Here is a 24626-nt window from a genome sequence, read left to right on the forward strand (position 1 = left end):
GAAAATATTTGATTGTTATGCATTTATGTCAATCGTTTTTATTTTCCCCAAACAGGAATAATTAGAATAATAATTTTTAAAAACCTAATTATAACTCAGAAATACTATTAAATAGGTTTATCAGCATGTAATTTATAACAACATATAAATGTAGCAGTATAATATATATTTAGCTACAAATATCAGAATAGCGCAGCAAAAGTATTCCCTGCAACACTAGATGGAAACTGAAAGTTGGATTATGAATAAGCAGGTCAGAAAGAGCACTGATGCTTTTGAACATTGCTATGGAGAATACTATGGAAATCCAAGGAAACAAGTAAATGAATAACTGGATCAACCTAGAATTTTCACTTGAACACAAAAGGCCAGACTCATATTATTCCCCTTTGAACATATTAATGAAAAGACTATTTCTATGGAGAAGGTTCTCTGGAGAAGACTCTCATGCTGGGAACGTGGAAGGAAGATATGTTACATTTTTTACACTGTCAGTTACAATGACAGGGGGTATCCCATTTGAAGATCTGGAGAAGAGATTAAGAACAGATCATAGTGGAAAAAATCTATTTAGAAAGTAGTATCTATATTAACCACATTGATTTAGAGATAATGGATGAGACAAGTTTATAAGAGATTGGAAGTTGTTTGTGGACTTTCTGAATGTAAAGTATAATAACAGATGGTTAACAAAGAGATTTGAAGACTACTTTTGCTTTTGGGGGTTACCTATTAACTTTCTCTTTTAAGTGAATAGATGGTGGGTCGACTTGATAGATGGACAACAGACTTCCACATCGGTGACATGTTTTTATGTAGCATAGTATTTTTAGTAAGAAACTATAGATGGGAAAATAGTTGTAGACCTGTTATGCAAGGGGTGAGAGAAATGTATCAGATATTTGAGATACATGTTTCAACTTTCAATCAGGGTGGACATTTTGTTGATTATTAATATTAATGGTATGTTTGTGAGTTGTTCTACCCATTTTTATTACTGATCTTTGGTTGTTTTACATGTAGTTGACATCTTTTTCTTTTTATTCTGTATTTTAAATTTGGAGATGAATAAAAAATATTTTAAAAGTAAAAAAAAAGCAGAAAAAGAAAGTCTATGGGGTCTGTAAGAGCTGGCACCAATCTGATGGCAATCAACCTGAACATAAAATTAAAGAAATATACGGGCATATAAAACTGCACAAAGCTACACAGATGGCATTGGGGAGAGTTCCTAAAGCTCGTGTAAAATGGGAAAAGGGGAAGATCAGTGGATTTAACTGGAGAGAGCATTTTACAACTATAGTTCTGCTATTAAAAAAAGCCTTGTCTTTTTTCAGATGAACCAGACAACAGAGCCTTGGACTCAGAATTCAGAGCTTTCTATGTGAGCAAGTAATATTTCAGAGAATGGTCTTAGGTATGTAAGGCTTCAAATAATCTCCTACAACTGTTTTCCAACCACATCCTAAGGAAATCCTGGTTTCCTGATGAGCTTGTGAGGCTCTGCAGAGTTCCAGGATGTTCCAGGACATTGACATTTCAACCTAGGGAGAAATAAAAAAGAAAATCCAAAGTGGGCAGGAGGACAAAGTAGAGAAATTGGCTTGCTTGTTAATAGGTTAACAAGTTAACTTTTTAAGCATTTAGCAGTAAAGGGGGATTTAGGGTGAATGCATGTTGAACCTTTTCCACTATGCACTATTCTAATATGTTCAGATCCAGGTTAGAGATATACTATATTTTTGAAGCTTTCCAACATACCACCATTCAGTCTCTAGTGAGATTAATAAATAAATGATATAACAGAGACAAAGTATACCAATAGGGGTTGTTTTGATTTCCAGGACCTTGCATTACTAGTATGTCTTTAACTTTTTCTTCAACTGTTTATTCCAAAGTGCAGTGCTGAATTGTTAAACTTGTTGAAGATCATTATGATGAAGGTTAAATTAGCCTGGTATTCAACTATTTACTGATATTTACTTACTGATCACTATTTGACCAGAGTGAGGAAAAATGATGCATATGAATGTTCACAATTTACAAGTTCTCCTGCCATTGTGATGGTTGCTGTATAGGCTAAAAATGTTCCCCATAGTAATACAGAATAGTCTGAAATTTTTACAAGATTTATTGTGTTGTTTTATGTATTGGTCTGTGAACACATTTATTTTAAAATTCCAAATGTTATAAAGTCATCACCTCAATCTGACGCAAGAATGCATCTGTCAATGCAGGATCAGAAACATGGGCTGTGGTGTCCAGGAGTCGCTGAGCTGATGGTTTCCACAGCTGAAACTCCCTCAGGGGGTTTTGGAAGCGTTGCCTCAACTCTGTTTCAATCTCTGTGCTCAATTTAAGCATTTTCCCCTTCAGACTGCAAAAATAAATGAACAAAATTATGAAGTTTTATTATGAATTATGAAGAAGGATTAATTTCTTTCTTTGCAGAAGGGAGAAGTGAATTCCAAGTTGGACTGAAAGGGACAAAAAAGCTGCCCATGTAAATTGCTTTCTTAACACAAAGCAGCTCTGTTTCTGCTTCCTATTTTCTCCTGGCTTCTTCTTTCCACAGCTGCCTTTGCCAATCAGATAATCCACAAAACCGCTTTTAGATGCCCAGATGCATTTTCTTTGCACCTGCTGCAGGGAATTACAAGAAGCTAGCTGTGCAGCTTGGACTCCCCAATACTCTTAAGGATCAGTTTTAAAATCCACATGGCCACCATCTATTACAGACCTAGAGCAGAAAGACAACAGAGACAATAAAGAGAAAAAACAAAAAACGAAAAGAGGGGTTTTCCTTTAATAATGAAGATCATAGTGCTTTTGGTGATAATTATTTGTGTGACTTTGTATCATCTTAATTACAGAGATGGCCTAAAGTATTTATAATTCAAGACATACACCACTGAAATCTAGCTTTAAACTAAACCATATAATAATATAAAGATTGTCTAATTTATTTACAAATAACAATTAACAAAAAATATGCACACTAAGTATCAAGGGAGTCCAATTTAGCAGTATTCTCCATTCTGGGATCCCCTAGTTAGCTAGCCTGTTACAGAACATCATCTTGTCTGCATTTGAACTAACTTATTTAGTGGGTTGCTGAAATATATTGAATCATACACTCACCAATGGGGTGGGTTTGCACAATAAGGCATGTGATCAAGATTAAAGCTTAGCAGCTGGAGCAAGTGCAATCACAAGGTTAAGTGTGTTTATCGTAGAATACGCCCTTTCTATAGATTATATTGTTTGCATGTACAAAATATTGGACTTAAAATATGACATTGGGATGATAGATCTTTTTATTTCCCCATTTGACTCTTAAAAAGGGGCAGCCATGAAGCCGAAAGTTCACTCTGATTTGTCAAAATCAACAGGTGTGTTTTTTCGCTTTTCCTCCTGCTAATTTTAGTACTAACAAACTGTCAAAATGCTCTCTTTAGAATGAACTAGCCATACCTGAACCTGTGTAGTGCAGAATACTTAGAAAATGTATTTATGAAACAGTTAAATTCCAAAAAGCATAGTTTTGGCTACTGTTTAAAAATTATTTAGTGATTTTAATTTAAGAAGTTATTTACAGTTTGCCTCTGAGCTTATCTGGTAACAGTATTTCTGTGTGAACTCTGACGGCATGTTGAATTCTGTTTGTGTATTAGTTCAAAAAATACTGGTTTATGTTTAAATCTGAACAAAATTAATTTCATCCTCTCTGCAGGTGTCTGGCTCCTTCAATCCACTGACTGGAAAAAAAAACCCGTTTTTACTTGCTGAAAATTCCAACCAGCTTGTGTCTCTGGCTCACAACCTGAGGCACAGCTTATTTCTAATTTCATTCTCCAGTTTGAAGGGACCTGGCAGGCAGTAATGGCCAATACATAGGTTTTTAGAAAACAAACACGACGCTTTCCTTAGGAAACATATTTTGTTTTCAGTTAAACAAAACAATAGAAAGGGGATTATCCCACTTGGCATGTCATCATGCTCTTGTGATAGTAGTTATTCTGTAAGGACAGCTTATGTTTAACATAATTTTGGAAGAGCACAAGTCTTTTGATCATTGCCTTCACCGTCGTTTCTTCTGTCTCTTCATAATCATTAGTGAGATTACTATTTCCTACAAATGAAGCAATGCCTCTTTGGAAGATGATACGAACAATCTGTCATCTCTACTGTGGCAAATGTTCAAGCTTTCCATTCTTACTTTTCCTCATTGGCAAGAATCCCAGACTTACTTCCTTAAATCTGAATTAATGTTTCTCCTGCAGTAACTAATTTCATTAGCAGAAAGCCTTTTTAGCTTGCCAAAACAGTCAATGCTTGTCACAAGAAAGCCAGTTTTTAGATACAAACAAAAAATGGTCTGTGCCTTAACCAGCTGTTGACAACCCTTTTTCCACATCTGAAAAAAGATTATGCAGATAATTTCCTGACTACACTCAACATGTAAGCAAAAATATTTTACTAAAGCTAGAAGAAAGATTTGTGTGTGTGTGTGTGTGTTTCTGTGAGTGTGAATACGTTGATCCACAAAAATATGCATGGGAAAAAGTCAGCAAACACATAAGAAAAAGCCCTCTTATCACTAGTGTTGCTACCTGCATAACATTTGGCTCTATGAAAGTATCACAGTATCTCTGATAATATGAACATATATAGACAAGTGCAAGACAACACACAGTAAGTTAATGACTTATACAGCATGAGCCAGTGATTCAATTATTTTGCTCCACTTCCAAAGAATCCTCCCGCATCCAGACTTCCAAAAAGCAGGAGGGAAAGTAAGATGCAAAGTTAACTAGAAGGATTGTTCCCCTCCCTTTCCCTTTCCTCTCTCTTCATTGCCCCTTGTATCATCCATAACAAGATAGCAGTGCAAAAAGCAGATATAATATAGCATTTCTTTATTTTTTTCAGATGATTATTCAAGATGACTCAGTATTGTCAATACTAACTAGTTTTCTAGTTTTCTGACTAGATTTCTGACTAGTTGGGCAGAGTTTCATTTTGGAAACTAATAGTTGTACAACTGTAGCTTTTTCTAATCAAAAGCAACTGGTAAGAAAAAGGTACAAAATCAGATCTCAAAGCTGAAATAAATCAACATTCTGTCTATATCAAATCATGGATGGGATCTGCTACCATTTCAGGAAAAAGTCATAATGCTACAATGCAGCTTCTGATGCAGATAAGTTGGATTCAATTCCTGGTCTCTACAGGTAGAACTGAGAAAATTTTAGGCTGAAATTCTGGTGAGTAGAGGATACAGAACCAGATGACCAGAGTCGATAAAAGGCATTTTTGTATGTTCACAGGTCATAGTCAGAAAGCACATCCTAGGAATGTGGATAGCAAATGTCTCTAGATGACATGAAAGCATAAACCACATTATATGCCTCTTTCCAAAAAGTTAGAATATTTTCAGTCTTAAAGGGTTTCTTTTTTCTTTAAAGAGCTGCAATATAATGGTTTCAGATTTAATTTTTAGGAGGATGTGAAAAAGAGATTTATTTGAACAGCCAAATGAGATGGACATTTTGAAAGCAGATGCAGGTTTCCTTATATTTCATCTGCCCAAATTCCCTTCCTGACAGGATTATTATGGAGTGATTACACTGAAAAATACCCTATTATTTTCCATTCCTACACATATTTTGGTACCTATATTCTACCTATTACATGGGTGTTATTTCATAACATTCCATCTGAAAACTGAGAGCCAGTTAAAATGAGCAACTATCACCAGGGCTGGGAGATCTTCAACATGCCTCTACAAATCTCTCTTTCCTGTGATGTGGGGAAAAAAAATCCCTATCTGGATGGCAACCAACTACATTTGAGCCAGAGTTCCACAATGGTATGTTCATATATTGGGACTGAAGAATCCAGGTTTAAATCCCCATTCAACCATGAGTGAACTTGAGCCAGTTATTATCTTTCAGCCTGTCTCCACAGTATTATTATGAGACTAATTATTGTAAGAAGTGAGGGAAATATATAAAAGGCACCTAGAGCTTTGAGAAAGGGGGAAAAAAGACAAATCTTGTTTCAACTGAGCGTCAAGACCAGTGGAAGTCAAGAGATGTAATTTGCCATTGCCTCCTTTCGGATTTATATTTCTTAATTTTGAAACAAACTGTCTCTATCAGTTCTTTCATTGAAATGTACTTCTGGAGCTAATCCCCTGGCATCATTTATTCTGAATTGTGCCACTCACTACAGCAAAATACCTTTGATGTTCTCGTATGGCATGGATCACACTCTCAGAAAGAGGCTGCAAGTCCTGTGAAAATTTGAACAACTCCTTCAGTTGAATCTTCAGTTTCTCAGCCTTTGGTTCTTCTGCTGTAAGGTTTGCCTTTGTTGCCTTAAAAACAAAATTATTGTCAAGAAATGTTGATATACCTGTATATAGCAGTGTTTGTTTTTAACTTGCATAATAATTAAATTCAAATTCCAAACAGTTTATAAAAATAAAAACATAGCCACAATATAGCATAAATATACATTTCACAATAAAAGCAAACCTACAGTGGCAACCTCTCCCATCTCAAGAGCCTCATAAAAATCACAGAATATTGAAAACATCCTGAAACCTCAACTGAAGAAAACTCTGAATAAAACAATTCTAAGAAGCTCCTGGCACTTCTAGTGGAGGCATGGTGAACAAAGCATGTGTCTAAATGAGTGGAAACAACCGTGCAAAAGACTGAAGAGTAGATCAATTCTTCAAAACCACTCTGGACAAGGAGAGGATAAGAGATTACTCATATTTGCTCCAGACATGTTTATTAGGAGACTACAGGAGAGCACTCTCCCATTATGCTCAACAACTATGACAGAGCTTTTTGAAGGACATTCACTAACCTCACTTTCTAATCACTTTTGAAAAATGTTTATTTAAACAATGACAAAAGGATATATCTAAGTTTGTGTGGCAAGGGAATAAAAGTCATGAATTAAATATAAAGTTCAATAAGATGCAATCATTATATTAAATGATTAAGAATAAAGAATATGGAATATGTACAAACCCAGGTTTTACTCCAAAACACCTCTGTGATTCTCAGCACAAGAAGCATTTTATAGATGAGAAATAATAGGTGAACAGAAATAGGTAATTTATCCTGAGATAGTAGAATTCTATGAAGGGGAACATAAAATCAAATCAAAAGAACGGGGGGCAGAGGGAGATAATTTTCAATGTTCTCTTATTTACTATTATTAGAAAAATTTAAAGTAGAGAAAATAATTTATGGTTTTGAACATTGTAAGACTGAGTTTGAAATAGAACTGTGTACAAATGATGAACATGTAATTGCTAAAATATACAAACATTTATTGAAATTTGAAACAGAAGAACAAGCAGGGTAAAATGATTAAACAATATGTGGTTGAAAAGATTAAAATTTACACTATATTATAATCTTACATTTTTTGTGAAAATGTTCTATCACTTTTATATGTTACCAAAGAAATTGTCCAGAATGTATAAAGGCACTTCAAATTTATGCTGGAATTATGAACAAGAAGAAGGGACATTTTATCATGTTTGGTGAATGTGCAGAAAAGCTAGAAAATTCTGGATTTAAACAAATATATTGCTTTAAAGAATTTTAAACATTGATGCATAATTGAGATCAAAGTTTTTTTTTCTTTTGGGACTGATGGACAAACAATTGGAAAAAACATTGTGGAACTTTATTTTCTGTACATGATAATTGCATAAAGATGGAAAGATTCTGTACTACCCACAATGGAGGAATAGTTGGTGAAAATGATGGAACTTGCTGAGATGCCTAAAATGACTTCTCTAATCAAAGTAAAGAGAACAACTGCTTTTATTGGACACTTAAGATGACTTATGGCTCCAGGCAGAAAAAAAAATGTAAACTTGCATTTGGTTTTTAGTTAGTATGAGGCTTTACAAAATGGCATATATTTCTAAAATTTGAAATATTCCAGGAAAACCTCAAGAATGGGGCCAGAAATTAGTAGCTACAATGTCAGTAAAGTCAGCAATGATGTCTGCTCCTATGGATAGACTATGTCCAAGAATATATTAATGAAGGAATGATTGATGTGAAACAAATTTTGCCTGAATGCAGAAATATTAGAACTAGAAACACTGTGTGGATTATAAACAGAGAGGCATCTAAAGTGGAAACACAAATGATAAGCCAAGAGAGTGACCCAAATAAGGACTTTCTATTGGATAAACAAAAGAAGTGCAGTTAAAACTTTGAAAATCAAAGTGGAAATAGAAATGATCAACCAAAAGAATAACCTGGATAATGACTTTTTACTGGATTTACAAAAGAGGTCTGCTAAAGCCTTGAAGAAATCATTGGGATGGGGGAAAAAATTATAGATGGACTAAATCCTATGGTGATATCTGAAAGAATTAAAGATCAAGATGGTTAGAAGTGAAAAGAAGAAATATAGAGTTGGTTTGTTTGACCACAATTAAAATAAGATATATTTCTACAAAGCTCCAATAACTTTTTTTTTTGCTGACACCAGGACTGAAAAGCTGATAACTTATGGACTTGCATATAGGTAAGGGATGGATATGGAAGGAAGAAATATTTGTTTGTAACCTGGAAGTGACAAGGTCTTCATTATTAAGTTTTATTTATACTTTTTGTGATGAAAGTTTAAGAGGAAACAAACAATGGTATCTTTAATTATTTCATAAATTAACTACAGGTAAAAGGGACTTATTTCTTCCAACATTTATACAAAAGTTAGGAAACAAGAAAAAAGACCTCATGATGACATCAGTGGGAATAAAACAAAGGACACCTGTTCTAATGAAATGGAACATCCTGGATAAGGGCACAAGTTCATTGGGATCCATTAAAATGTTGCCATGTAGATGTCTCAACCTTTATTTCCATGTAATTGCATCTGCATAGACAGGCAAGCTTTAATGTCATTGTAACTTCATTATATGTCCATTTGCTTTTGTTCCCAGTTGGTTACTGAGCAATAAATACTAACCATGTACTCTCTCCATAAAGAAATTAAATCTTCATCGCTTCTTACAACATCATCCTTTTCAAAGTGGTTTCCTAGTCTTTGCAGCCTTTTACGGAATTCTTGAACATCAGCTTCTAGCAGCCTGGCCTGGGTGTGGTAGGTGTTTTCAGACTGAAGGATCTTCAGCAGTTTCTCCTCTTCCTCCACACTCACTAGCTTTATATTCTCCAGGAGTTTTTTCAGCTCCTCAAGCTCAGCCTTCATCTTTTCTGCCCCCAGGGGAGAGGTGTTTTGCATCACATCTACAGACTGTGCTTCCAGATGTTTGAATTTCTTTTCTCCACTCCTTACATCATTTGTAATGTCCTGCAGGAGAAAAGAGCTGCAAAGTAAGTGATTCCCAATCTCATATGTAGAAAATACTAGTACTGAGGCAGCGTAAATCCACTATGCATTACTGCCTATGGATACAAGAAAAGACCAGCATGCCTTGTGCCTAGGCACCTAAATTCTTTTGAATGGCCATCATGCCAGGAATGTCATAACCATGAATCCACCAGACCCAGGCTGGATCAGGCAACAGTGGTTCTTGGATTTATGTCACATCTCTGTTGGGGAACAATGGTGTGCATCTTCTCCCCTTACCAATTCAGTGTGCCTGCACTCCTGATATGATTACACTATCATCTTCAAAAGATGGAGCACCTCTAAATGCTTGGTCCATTCATTAAAATAAAATACAACTTAAGGTAAAAATACCTAGAGGTCACATAAAATCCCTGACTGCTAGCAATTCAGCAGGACTTAGGACTTGGCAACACAAATTCTTTATTTTTGAATCCTTACAATATCCTGCTGGCAGAAATGGCTACTTTCCCAAGGTAACATAATAAATAGGATCAAACATAGTTTGGGTAGACTTTCCATACATATACAATGATCCCACTCAATATATATAATACATGAACTGCACTGATTACCAAACATGGCTCTACACATGTGTTTGTCAGCAGTGCACACAAAATACATATATGTGTATTGAGCTTGCAGAACCCATCAGCTATATTGACTTCTAGTCTCCCTGGATTAATGTCTCTAACATACTGTATGGTTTCGTTTTCTCCTTCTCTTTGCATTTGTTCAAGGAACTCTGTATTAAGTATCATATAAAGAAGCAAATGTATGTATCTCAAAGACTGGTTCAACTGCTTTGATACCACACTCTGTTCTTAAAAAGCACTTTGTCTAATAACTTATGACTCATAATGTTGTTTACTCTGTTCTAAGTGTGCTTTTGACTAGTTCCAAAAATTCTTACAAGATTGGGATAGTAGGCAGATACAGTGAAAAAAAAAAGATTCCAGAAATATTTTCAAGAATGTTCTATATTTTGGTCTTATGATAACAGACCTTCAGCCTCTGAAAACAGGGCAAACTTCCAAATTTTAGTAAACTAGATTTCATGGTTGCAGTAAATCTTGACAATTTAAAAATACAACAAATGTAAAATCAGTTCAAATTTGATTGTATATGTCATGTTAAAGATTTATCCTTCTTGAATATGGATATAAAGATATTTTGCAATGCATTTCCAGTAATAATCAGCATGAATATTATTCTTTGGATTTTGCTGGAGCTCCAGGAGCTTTAAACTTCTGCTCAGAAAACTGTAAATAATAATGCTTAAAAAGCTACTGAAAACAGTGTGCAAAAAACAGCACAATTCTTTAAAAATAAAAGTAACTCTGGAAAAATTTACATTTAGAAATCATTTTTTGCAAATGATTTTTCATTCCATGGGGGGGAGGTACTGGTTTTTTATGACTGATGCCCTGTTAATAAATAGTGCAAGGAGCAGGATTTCAGTAAGTTATAGGTCCCTGCCTATGGGAAAATAATGGGCATGTTTCAGGGAAATTAAACAAGTCAAGATGTTGGTTACAACTGCACAAATGAAATAATCTTGATTTCATTTTGGTTTTCTTTAAAAAAGGTTCCTCCACAGAGGTTCCTGGAAGCTTAAAAAACAGAACTCCAACTTCTTGGCAAAACAACATCTTCATAGAAATAACTACAGCAATCAAATACCTGTAATGCTTTAATTCTATTTTCTACTGGCAGCTTTGATTCTTGATTGAGACAGCAGTTTAATCTTTCTGTTAGCTGAGTCAGCCATAGCTGAAACTGGTCAACGTTGGTCTTATATCGCTTGTGCTCTGTTGTTATCTTTTCAAGTAACATCACTCTTCTCTGAAACAAGAGAAATATCCCAAAGGGAAAGATTATTTTTTTATAAACTCAGAGCACAAAGAACTCTTCTTCTCATATGTCATTTGGTTGTTTTCAGGAATTTGAAACAGTTAACATATCCCAGGTCCAAGTGAACCGTAATTATTAGCATTTAATTAAGTAAATACAATATTTTAAAGACTTTCATTTTGTTTCAAGGAAGGAAAGACGGTGCTGGAAGAAAGGTTTAGTAAGCCAACTTCTCATTAATGACAGCATTTCAAATATTATATTGAAAATAAAAATACTTTTAGGAAATATCACAGAAAACATTAAGCAAAAATGCACAGTTCAATATGCATTATCTCTGCAGGTTTTTCAATGTCATGTTTCCACTAGGGGGCCTGTGTGGGTTATTCAAATTTCTTAATTCCTCCCCCCTGCCCCCCTTTTTGTGGGAAAATATAAAGAAAACTGCACAAGCAGTTCCATTAGGGCATCTGTGCAAATATATAAACCAGTGTAGTTCCGGGGTTAGCTAACACTCCTGATCAACTGGATGATTTTCTGCTAAAGGACGAGATCAAGGACCTATCAAATATCCAGCAGCCTGTTTTCTACAGTGGCAACTTACTGACAATAAGGCAATAACTCTCCTCCACTGTTTTCCAGCTATACTGCCTTGGAATATGGAAGTTCCATTCAGACCTCCATATTAACAAGAATACAAGCAGAGGTGGATTTAATTTTTTTCTAAATTATTCTCCTCTCTTTATAATAGTATTATAACCAGTGGCTGCCACCACTGTCTGCTCAAGACAACTGTAGATAGGGGGATTCATGGGGAGTGTAAAAAAAATTCAAGATGGCTGCTACAACCGGATGAGTGGAGCCACCATTTTGAATTTTTTGACATTCTCCTGTGAATGCCCCAATTGCCTCTGATTGCAATTGGAATAAAAGAGGAACAAAACTTTTGTTCTGCCATTTGTTAGATAAAAATGCTCTTTCCAAAACTAGTTTCTGGAGAGAGAGCCTTCCACAAGCTCTCCCCTTCCCACCTCAGGCCAGTACCAATGCGGGGGGGGGGCATTTTCATTGCAACTGACAGGCGAAAAAGCAGCTGAGAACTTCTGCATCTCACAACAAGGGTCCTAATCCTGGAGAAGGGATTTCACAGAGTCCTTTGGAGTTTGGGGTGGCCTATAAATTCAAAGAAACAAATAGCAATGGCTGTTTAAAGTTTTGCCCTTCTAAAATGAAAAGGGAGTTATGTCATCTTTGACTTTCAGACAAGGCAACTGAATCCACACTGTTCACACACACACAGACGCACACACATACACAAACCATCATGCAATGCAGTATCCCTTGAAGTGGCAGAGTAACCATCCATTACAGAGTTGAAAAACATAAAGAAAGAGGAATTATTTGCCAAAGGAAGAAGGGTATATGATTATTTACAATACTATAAAGGTTTTCTTTACAACTACAATTAAGAAAAAAAATATTTTAGGGTATCCCTAAACTGTAACTTAGTGTAGATTTGCTTCATTTATGAGGGATGAGACTCCACTGAACTGTTACAAGTAGACAGAAAGGGCTGTTTGGTTAAAAAAAAAAAAGCTATGATGTGTCAATGAATTTTAACAAAAAAATAACTCCTTGTGATTTGCTCTTTTTCTGTTGGTTTGTTTCAAACATTTTTCTCCTTCCTCCCCTTTCTTTCTAGGGTATTTCTTTGTTTATAAGGATAATTTACTTACCTTTCTAAAATCAGAATAAAAATAAAGTACACAAATAAAATGTTAGCAAGGTTAATTTAAAGCCAAGAAACTATATTTTAGTGTCTCTCACCAGCAATTATCATTATTGAAAATGGAGTGTTTTAGAAATGCAATTAATCATTGGTCAGAAGAATAGGGACTATGACATTTTTCACAGGAACCACCCTAAAGAGTGCTCTACAGAAAAGGTTATTATGAACCATAAATTTGAATTAATGTATCACAAAGAATGATTTGTGCGTTGTGCATCAGGAACACAACCTTCTTTGGAATACAATGTACAATAAGAGCCTTGAAATACCAAAGAGCAAAGTTCTGTAACTGTTCTTCAAGTGTAACCAATGCAACAATTAGGCAACAAATAAATTTGTTAGCAAATGAATATTTTCTTTTCAGTCATGGTTACCTCCTCTTAACTGCACACATTTCAAAACATGCAGATTATAATAGTTCTTCTCTTTATCTGCTTTCATATTTGGGCCAGAGTTGTTGTGGTAACTTTATTATGGCCATTATATAAAATATGAAAAGACATTTCATATAAATGCCTCTATGACTCAAAGATTTAGGGGATTATATGATTGGGAAGAAGGTTTAAAATTAAACCCAAGACAGATGTGGTACCCCAATGTGATTTGGAAGCTTCAGAAGTTGTTTGGAAGGATGAGCAAGAGGCTGAACAGTATATAAATTATTCCTGTGTGTAGGTTCCAGTCTGAAATGTGAAAATAAACAGATGAGATAAACCAATAATGAAATTCAGAGTAGTATGACATCATGTATTCAGATACTGCAGAATGACTGTTCCTAAACTTTGAGAAACATTGGGATAGGATTTTCTACTCACCATGCCTATGAATAATCTTACCCATTCATTAAGTGGTCAATAAAAAAAGATTTTCTTCCACTCTACAAATAAAGAGTATTTTTATTGTTCTGCCTCCGTTCTTCTCAGTTTTGTCAACAATACTATACTGTGAAATATTTCTAAATTAGTAGAAAACCTTTGCCCTAAGCCTTTCATTTGGATCTGGTTCCAAATGAAAGGCTTAGGGCAAAAGTTTTCTACTAATTTACACTGCATCTAAATACTGAAATATCATTGATATTTTAACTAAAGGTAGAATGAGAGGCTGTCTTCAGTAATTATTTATGCAGTATTATTGTAATAATAAATGGTCACCCAAGATTTTGGGCTATGCATAGCGGAAGACATCATGAGAACACAGGTAGAACAAAGATATGGAAATATTTCAGTAGTATAATTGTCAAAGCTGAGAAGAAGGGAGGCAGAACAGTGAAAATACCCTTTATTAGTAGGGTGGAAGAATCCATGTTACTCCTAGCTGGTATTCAATGGAAGCATTAAAACTGCTCAGCTAAGAGAGGAAAAGCCATTATTTACAAGAGGTATAAAATACTTCATAAGCATGAGAAAAGGACACATAGAAAAGAGGTCATGTCTATCCTATCAAATTTGCCTGCCTCAGTCCTCAACCCACTGACCGATTTATGTGGCTCAGTTTAATGAGCAAATCTAATCTTTGTGATTTGTAAATTATGTGTGAACCTGGGCACTGCAGCTTATTCAAACATCAGGACCAAAGAGAAGCATGGTAATATATGATCTCTGCCAACATCTGCAATTCCTGATCGAAACAGAAGGGAATTTGCTGATCTGTATAGCTGTGAGGCAAATTAAATATGGGGAAGAGGAGGAGAGGACATCTACTACAACATCTACTTTGCTCTTTTGTTTGGCCTTCACTCTGAATTTTTCTCACCTCTGCTTCGTTCTTGATTTCTTCATATTCCTCCTTCATCTTTTCCCTGGCATCTTCATCAACACTTGCATCTCCTATCCGGTTATACAGAGATAGGGCTTCCTCTAACAGCCGATCCAACAAAGATGACCGATTCTGAACATCTTTCAGTAGGACCTCAGCATGGCTAAGCTGCCACTGCTTCTCCTTTAAGCCAAGCTGCAACTCTATGTCAGGTTCCAAGGTCACCTTCGTATTATGAAGCCAGGTGTAAAATTCATCTTGGGCCTTCAAGTATTCACTCCAATGCAACCACACCCACTCAATGCGGCTGTTGAAACAAAAAAGACAACTAGACACATTAATTCTGCCTTCTCCAACGTTGAAGAGAGTGGTCCTAGGTGTAATTTACATCATCTCCAGATAGTATGACCAGTAGTAGGTAATCGTTTGTATCCAGAGGGCACTAAACTAGATAGTCTACAAAATATAAATGGTACTTGCCAATAAATTCCAACATCAAAATATGGCATTTGTCTAAGGCCCCCAACCTGTTCCAGGTAAATGCTGCCACCATGGTTGCTTTCCAGTACCAGCACACGTACATTACTGTTCTTTCAACTTTTTAAAGAGATTCTGAACAAGCTTAGCTTTAGTTATCACATTAATCCATGATCTAATGCTGTACAAAAAAGCCTTGAAGAATTCTTGGGCCTCTTCTTCCTTTGCTACAGTCTACTTCTTTTCCTTTCTGATGGGCTATAACTTTGGAATTGGGAAAATATGACTTGTTATTTCTCTACATATCAAAGTTAAAGGCATTCATAGCAAACTAAGAGATCACATGTTTTGCAAGAAGAGCCTTGGACCATTTCTTTGTATCTCAGGAGTATTGGGAAATGTACTACCTAAAATTCCTACAAAACTGGGGTTAATAATAAAAGATATAACATATTCCAAAATAGTCTATAAAATCACAAATATTTATTCAAATTTTCATAAAATCATAATAAATAATACTGTGATACACTTCCCAGACATCTTATTATCACATTCCTCCTCCGCCCCCTCCTCCTCCTCCTTCTCCTCTTGGTGTTGACGGATATACAAAGTTCTGGTTTTTGTTCTTCTGGCAGCCTCAACCATGATTACTTGACATTGTTATAGTGCAGGGGTAGTCCAACTTGGCTCTTTTATGACTCGTGGACTTCAACTCGTGGACTTCAAGCACAGCTGGCTCAGGAATTCTGGGAGTTGAAGTCCACGAGTCATAAAAGAGCCAAGGTTGACTACCCCTGTAATAGTGCATCATTGATGTTCTCTCTCCATCTTCTGCTATGTCTGCCTCACGTTCTTTGACCTTTTCCTCTTTTTGTATGTGCCTTGTACAGTATGGAATCCCAAAACATCCTCCCCCAGGTGAGCAAACCACTTTATTTGCTGTGTTTGTATGTAATTATCACATCCCTAATTATCAAATGCCTGCTTGACCAGCTACTTGTTTCCCCCAATTTTATAAATACTGGTAGGGCTAATGCATCAATGGTTCTTTGTATTCCTCTCATATATTGATTCCCACTGCAATATCAGAATTGATTGATTGATTTTCTTCCATCATACAGAATGGTATAAAAAAAAAAACTGGGCAGACATCCTCATTTGCTAAATGAAGCCCAGGAGGATGCCATGGCCTTAAATGCTCATTTTATGTCGTATTTTTCTCTTTTTCAAGGGACTCTTGGCCCACGATTTGGGTGTCTAAAAACAGGTATTTGAACCACTTGAAATGAACCAAACTGATTTATTATGCTTTGATACTATCTCTGGATAAATCTCTAAGGATTACATTTCATTTGCCATGATTACTTGCTACCCATCCAGCTTCACCTAGTTAGAGCAGATACGTTTTTCATGGGCAAACTAGAAAACCAACCAGAATCTTCAGAAAATGGTGACAAAGGTGGACAAATTTGTCATTTTCAGTCTGGCTTAAGAGTTTTCTGCTCAGAAAACTCTTAAAAGTCATTGGTGGGAGACCTAGTTGGGGGCACTTGGGAGTCTCACCTGTGACAATGAGTAATGTATATGGCTGTTTCTTCCCACATGGCTTTAACATCCTTTAGCCTGGATAATATTTCATGCTTTTGTTCCTCACTGATACACTGAAGTAGAGCATCAGCCTTCATTAGGACCAGATCCATTTTCAACCGGCCTTCAGGTTCCAATGCACAGATTTTCTATTAGGAAGAATTATACATGAAAATGAAAACATGAATATATTCTTTAATGGGATTTTTTTTTTGCAGAAACATACTTAAAAAGAAAAAAAGAAAACTAAATCTATACTCTTTTTAACACTGGAACATTACGGACTATAAAATATTGATTGCTTTATTCAAAGTAAACAAAAGGAAATGCAATGAGTGAGTATATGGGAAGGAAGAAACCTGGGGTAAAGGAGGGTTTCTTATAATAGGGTTAATTCAATCTTCCCTTCCTGGGCTTTAAAATAATTTATGCGCAGGGATATTTTAACTGACATAATTTAATATAAATTGTGTCTGTCTGTATTATGTGTCGTCATTTTCCCAGTGAATAAAGCTGGGCTAGGATTATGCTACGGTATTAGGGGCACGTTTTAACGGACAGTCACATCGATCGATTTAATCAAGTCAATGAACTGCAAATTAATCCTCTAGCAAGGAGGATTTATAAGCAGAATGAGACCTCCACGTTTATAGTGCAGTTTTGTGCATTTTGCTCTGAAAAATACCGGATAGGGGACAAATTGTTGCTAGGATAGATGCGTGTGTGTATGTCAAAGAAAGCAAGTGTGTGTGTGGTGTGTGTGGAGTCTGTTCAGATTAGATGATACTGCTGAGATTATTTATCTTGAAACAGTGAGTTTTTTCTTTCCTTCCCCTCCTTCCCCCCCCCTTTGGAACTGCTTTTGTGATCTTGAAAACAGATGCAACCTTATCTGCAGCATTTCTGTAATACCAAGCCTCTACCAGTGTTTCTCAACCTTGACAATTTTAAGGCATGTGGACTTCAACTCCCAGAATTCCACAGCCAGCATTGCTGGCTGTGGAATTCTGGGAGTTGAAGTCCACATGCCTTAAAATTGTCAAGGTTGAGAAACACTGCCAGTGACCCCAACAATCAATTATCATTCTATAGCCATTCAGCAGATTTCCATAGGACTTTGGTGGTTGACAGGCGAACGCTGCCGTTGCCTTTATCTGAATATTTTATCTGCTAAAGATCTTTTTTTAATTATTATTTTGTTGACACACTGGGAATTCCCTTTCAAGGGTTGATTGACAATGTAGTAAGATTTGGAGAGGTATGGTAAATAGTGTTGCTGTCAACTAATTTTGGTAGGATTTTCTTTTTCTTATATCCTGCCTTAAACTTTTGACTTTTACTTTCTTACTCCTTTCCCACATTCTTTTCTGCACATTTCTATTGCTAATTGCAAGGTATAGTAGAACAATGGATATGCATATATGATGTTTCCCTGATCCACCATCCTCTTCTGTACGGATGAGGAGGAAAATCCAGGCAAAACCACACTTGAAGAATGAATTTCTGTTAGTATATAGGAGACATTTGCCAAATTCTATTTATCTCCAATATACTGTATCTTATTCTTTTTTATGTATTATGGGCTATTTGAAAGAGGGATTATATAACCAAACAAACACTATAGCCAGCTACTTGGGTGAAAAAATGAAGAACAGTGGATTAAATTAAGGTCCCATCAATAAAAATAATATCTCATTCAATCTTTCGGCCCAACAGGTTTATCCACATTCCTGCAATGGCTCTGGAGCAGCACCCATTGGAGGGCACTGAGAACATCCAGAGAGGTAGTTCAAAATGATGGTGGCCACAACCATGTGATCAAAATCATGTCCATTTTTAAATAGATCACATGCACAACACAGGACCTGACTGCATAGTCATGGCTGCCATCTTGATGTTTTTGACATTTCTTATAAATGCTCCTGTGGAGCACAGCTCTTTAGTTGAAAGATGAGGTGGGACATATGGCCCTTTACCTATTAATGAATTATAATTCCTAGCAGCCCAAACAGGGATAATCACAAAGGACAAACATTAGGAAAATATAATTAGCAACATTTGGAGAAATACTACTGACTTATTTAGTGGGCATTAATAAATACAATAAATTTTAAAACTTTCCTTCTTTCAATTATATCTGTGAAAAGAGTACTGAATATAGTTCTACTCTCATAATTCCCCATCTAGATGACCAGAGGGCATAATTTTAGGAATAGCATGACTCCACCACATAATAAGCATCATTTATGATTGCCTAAAATGTATCAACTTATAATTGATGGCTCGGTAGATACGCCATGTTTTTGCATGCTGATTCACAAATCCTGATGCATGTGGAAAAAATCCACACCCATTAATGCCTGCAGTGCAGTGCAACTTGTGAGCTTAATTTTTATCCAAAATTCAGTGTAAGAAGAGGCTTTTGAAACAGCTATGTCATTTGCACAGTGATGTAAGCATAGGCATGACATTATTTGTCCCTCTCTTATATCTCCTCTGTCAATATTCATGATAATGGATTTAAGTCAGGAAGTTTCCTCACTACCTTTAAGACTAAAGTCAAGGAGAAAAACTACGGGAAGAGACAAGCTTGAATATATTTTATTTTTCATCATATTTATATACCCCCTCATCTTACAAGCAAGTGACTCTATTAAAAATCCAGCTTAGAAAGAATGTTTTTTTTTAAAAAGATTGTTTTTAATAGGCAATAGCAAAAAACAGGTAGAATAATTTAATAGCAAAAAACAGCCAGAATAATTTAATTACAGCAATAGTTGCAAATTAGCATTAAATATTTAATAAATCTAAGTTAATCACAGAAAAGTATAGAACAGTGGTTCTCAACCTTCCTAATGCCGTGACCCTTTAATACAGTTCCTCATGTTGTGGTGACCCCCAACCATAAAATTATTTTCATTGCTATTTCATAACTGTAATTTTGCTTAAGAACCACGTTACTAATTTAATCTCTCTCTACCTCTTTCTTTCTCTCTCCCTCTCTCTTTCTCTCTCTCCCCCTCTCTCTCTCCCTTTCTCTCTCTCCCTCTCACTCCCTCTCTTTCTCTCTCTCCCTTTATTTCTCTCTCCCTCCCTCTCTTTCTCTCCCTCTCTCTCTCCCTTCCTCTTTCTCTTTCTCCTTCTCTCTTTCTCCTTCTCTCTTTCTCTCTCTTTCTTTCTCCCTCTCTTTCTCTCCCTCTTTCTTTCTCCCTCTCTTTCTCTCCCTCTTTCTTTCTCTCTCCCTCTCTCTCTCTTCCTCTTTTTCTTTCTCCCTTTCTCTTTCTCCCTCTTTCTTTCTCCCTCTCTTTCTCTCCTTCTTTCTTTCTCTCTCTTTCTCTCCCTCTTTCTCTCTCTCTCTCTTCCTCTTTCTCTTTCTCCCTCTCTCTTTCTCCCTTTCTTTCTCCCTCTCTTTCTCTCCCTCTTTCTTTCTGTCTCCCCCATCTCTCTCTTCCTCATCCTCTTTCTCCCTCTCTCTTTTTCCCTCTCTCTTTCTCCCTTTCTTTCCCCCTCTCTTTCTCTTCCTCTTTCTTTCTTTCTCTCTTTCTCTCCCTCTTTCTTTCTCTCTCCCTCTCTCTCTTCCTCTTTCTCCCTCTCCCTTTCTCCCTCTTTCTTTCTCCCTATCTTTCTCCCTCTTTCTCTCTCTCTCCCTCTCTCTCTCCCTTTCTCTCCCTCTCTCTCCCTTCTTCTTTCTCCCTCTCTCTTTCTCCCTCTTTCTTTCTCCCTATCTTTCTCCCTCTCTCTCTCCCTTTCTTTTTCACTTTCTCCCTCTCTTTCTCCCTCTTTCTTTCTCTTTCTCACTTTGTCCCTCTCTTTCCCTCCCTCTTTCTTTCTCTCCCTCTTTCTTTCTCTTTCTCTCTCTCCCTCTCTCTCTCCCCCTTTCTCTCTCTCCCTCTCTATTTCTCTCTCTCTCCCTCCCTCTTTCTCTCTCCCTTTTTCTCTCTCTCCCTCTCTATCACTCTCTCCCTCTCTTCCTCCCTCCCTCCCTCTCTCTCTCCGATCGGGGATCGATTTGGAGGTGCAGAGGGGAGGGGAGTGGCCGAGGGCTGTCCCATGTGACCTTGAAGTGGCCACATTTGGAAGTACCAATGCTGCTCCAGCCAGGCTTGAGCCGGGCAGAACAGGCGATGAGAGAGGAGCAAGCCGATTGCCTTCCCGGGAGCCGGGACTCCAGTGCGCCTTCCCAGCCAGCGGGGCCTAGGGTAGTGCCAGGATTGCGCGGTTCCCCGGGAAAGGGACTTCCTGGCCGCACTTCTCAGGGGGTGGGGCGCCTGGGCGCAGGGCCAATCAGGAGTCCCGTAAGGGGCAAGCCTGCATAAGAGCCATGCCCTTTCTGTGGGGGAGGGACACAATGAGGGAGCCAACCAATCGCGGGACGTAGATTCTGACGGGCGGGCGGCCTGAACTGAGGAGCCGGCGATTGCCTTGAGGTGCCACCACAGCCTGATGAGACCGCGCTGCGCCCGACAGGCAGTGCATAATGGCCAATGAGTGCCGGGTGGGAGGTGGTGCTTGAGAGGTGGCTACTGAGTGTGCGGCACCATTGTGGCTGTTAAGCCCCGTGGGCTCGACATTCCTATGAGGGAAGGGGCCCACGCAGCTGGCTGCCAAAGCATACAGCCAGCTGCCAGAAATGCCACACAGGAAGAACAGCTGATGGCAGCCTACCGGGCGGCGTGCGGGACTCCGGTGCACCCTAGGACAGCTCGCCGGTGCCTGGTTAGAGCAGATGGCCAGCACTCCATTGTGGCCGGCTCCGGCGGGGCAGGGATTCCCTAGCATCATAGAACACGGTGCGGCAATGTCACCGATGGGCAGGGCATCCCGAGGAGGCTGCTGGCGCCTGGTTGAAGCAGCTGGCTAGCGCTCCATTGTAGCCGGCTCTGCTGGCGGTGGCAGGGATCCCCCACAGTTTGCGGCTTCTGCTGCGGTGCCCGGATCGGCTTCCCAGCATGTGGGCATTGGAATGTTCAATCGGTATCCTGGTTGAAAAGCCCTGGGATAGAGGAGCGGTGTCTCGGTTCCTAAGACCATCGGAAATATGTATTTTCCGATGGTCTTAGGCAACCCCTGTGAAAGGGTCGTTCGACCCCCCAAAAAGGTCACGACCCACAGATTGAGAACCACTGGTATAGAACATGGTCCTCATACCCTTATAGTCCTGGGTTACACTAGATGTTCTCACAGCAGGGCCTTTGTGACCACATTAGAGCACTGAATGCTATAATGGCAATAATCTGATTAAAAGATTCATGCTGTCAATGAATTATGACAGCTAAATGCAACCTCCATAGACTTAAATAGCACAAGATAGTCCTTGACTTACAACAGTTCATTTAGTAACCGTTTGAAGTTACAATGGCACTGGAAACAGTGATTTATGACTATATTTCACACTTATGACCATTGCAGCATCCCAATGGTCACGTAATCAAAATTCGGATGCTTAGCAACTGACTCCTATTTATGACAAATTGCAGTGTCCTGGGATCATGTGATCCCCTTTTGCGACCTTCCGACAAACAAAGTCAATGGGGAAGCCAGATTCACTTAACAACCATGCTACTAACTTAACAGCTATAGTGACTTACTTAACAAGTATGCCAAGAAAGGTTGTAAAATGGGCAAAATTCACTTAACAAATGTCTCACTCAGCAACAAAAAATTGGGGCTCAGTTGTGGTCATAAGTTGAGGACTATCTGTACTTTTGAATAGAAAAAAAACTAGAGACAAATTGCATGGGAAGGACATTGGTTTCTTTTCACACTATGTGTATACACACTGGGGTCATTGTTTTGGTGTCACCATTGTGCACCTGAGTCAGGAGGGGCAATTGAAGCAAGATTCTGGAACATGCTTTCATACAATAATCACAGTTAAAAATAATATATTGTTTCTGCAAACATGGTTCTTTTTACCTCTGTGTCCCTGAGTCTGGCCTCCAAGGCAGACCGAGGCCCTTTAGTATCGTCATTGATCCGCAGTCTCTCCTGGATGGTCTTCATCCAATCTTCCGCTTTCTCCACACTGCTATCAAATTCATTCTGTGACTGCTGGATCATTGCATTAGAAGAGACTGGGCAGAGAGAAATGAACATAAAAGCATTTTAAACAGGAGGAGTAGAGATAGGGTGCAATATTCTCTCATTCAGAGCAAGTTTGGTATGTTAGGTGGAGAGATCAAAGCCACTGACACGATAACTTACATTATTCAAAGTGCGAACAATGTAAGTAATAGTGTTTATCAATAAATTAAGTCCCACTAAGCTCAGTTAAATTGATACAGATTTCAAACTTTAGATCTGATTTTCAAAATGGGGCCACATTGTAGATATAGATTTACATGATCAAATGCACGACCAAGTATACTGTATCTCCTAATTATCAACCAACCAATCATTGCAACAAATTGACTATGAACTTGTTTGGAAATTCTAGTAGGGGAGCGTAGCTATCTTATACTCTTGACTGAAGATCGGTACACTCCTTCTATCTGAGATGGTCATCCTCTTCCACCAAGTGTGCAGCTTCGGGAAGGACCATATGGAATGGTAAGGGAGGAAGGAGACACCTAGGAGTCAGCCAGATCAGCTGAATCAATCCTGGTGATCAATGGGGTGACAGATGTCGCAGCCAGATCGTCTTCACATCCAAATCAACTGTGAAATTAGCGTATCAGAAAGCAAGCTTTCTCACCCTGCATACTATTCCAATATACTGTAGGTACCATCATCAGCACCACCACCACCATTACCTCTTTCATCACCATATTAAAAGGAATCTGATTGTATTCGCTCACGCCCAGAATTTGAAGAACTGAACCTTTGTTTCAAACTTCTGTTTGCAGACTGAAAGCATATCCTCTTTGTCAATAACCTATTTGACTAAATGATTCCACTGTATGCATGGATTTACATGAATGGCATGTAGCTCCTCTACATGTTATGTAATACTGATGTAATATACCTTTACAAGAAACTAGGGAGAATCCTTTCTGAGATGTTTGCCATGTCCACATTCCTTTTGCAGACTAAGCTGCCACTTATCTGACTGTTCCCCTGCCTGCAGGTCTTCCCCGTCTCTCAAGGTCACTCCCATTACAGTATCTAATAATAATTTCTTGGTTCTATTTGTTCTTCTTTGAGAGATGCAATTAAGTTCTTCCCTACTTTCGTGCATGGTATATCCTCTAGGCGTAATGTAATAGATTAAGTTTTTGTGCTAGTAAAAAGTGCTTCTATTTATGGAAGGTGAGAAATCTCAAGATTCTCACCTGCCACTTACATAAAAAAAAACATTGTTACACTGTCAGGAAGTCCCATAAACCTCAGTAAGTGAAGTGCTGGGCCTGCTCCAAGAGGGAAGAAGAACGGGTGATAACTGGGCACATTGTTTTATGAGATCATAAATGCTTTGTGCTGAGATAAAATAGGGTTGTGTCATTTCAATCAAGGTTATCATAACTAAGTTACACATGGAGTTTGAAAGTCATTATTTTGTTTTTATTGCCACTCCTCATTCTTGTTTAACAATCTCATAGCACAAATGTCCTCGGGCATGTAATACATTGGAATGGTGCAAAGATGAAGTTTCCTTTACAGACAGCAGAGTTCATTTAGGCAGGGGTTCTCAACCTTGGCAACTTTAAGACTTGTGGACTTCAATTCCCAGAATTCCTCAGCCAGCAAAGCTGGCTGAGGAATTCTGGGAGTTGAAGTCCACAAGTCTTAAAGTTGCCAAGGTTGAGAACCCCTGATTTAGGGA

The 24626-nt window shown here is 37.8% G+C and overlaps 1 protein-coding gene across 1 annotated transcript in view; it reads right to left on the reverse strand.

Moving 5' to 3' along the window:
* Positions 1-22932, reverse strand: part of SYNE3 (spectrin repeat containing nuclear envelope family member 3) — a 50370-nt gene extending 27438 nt beyond the window's left edge. The window contains exons 1-7 of the mRNA XM_015819070.1: positions 22781-22932; positions 16841-17013; positions 14798-15107; positions 11086-11247; positions 9019-9363; positions 6246-6382; positions 2203-2377 (exon numbers count right to left, since the gene is read on the reverse strand). Coding sequence (XP_015674556.1) covers positions 2203-2377; positions 6246-6382; positions 9019-9363; positions 11086-11247; positions 14798-15107; positions 16841-17013; positions 22781-22924 — 1446 coding nt within the window. The 5' untranslated portion in view covers positions 22925-22932. The remainder of the gene's footprint in view (positions 1-2202; positions 2378-6245; positions 6383-9018; positions 9364-11085; positions 11248-14797; positions 15108-16840; positions 17014-22780) is intronic.
* Positions 22933-24626: the final 1694 nt, after the last annotated feature.

This window comes from Protobothrops mucrosquamatus, unplaced genomic scaffold (assembly GCF_001527695.2).
Source record: "Protobothrops mucrosquamatus isolate PMUCROS unplaced genomic scaffold, P.Mucros_1.0 scaffold856, whole genome shotgun sequence".
Classification (NCBI taxonomy): Eukaryota; Metazoa; Chordata; class Lepidosauria; order Squamata; family Viperidae; genus Protobothrops; species Protobothrops mucrosquamatus.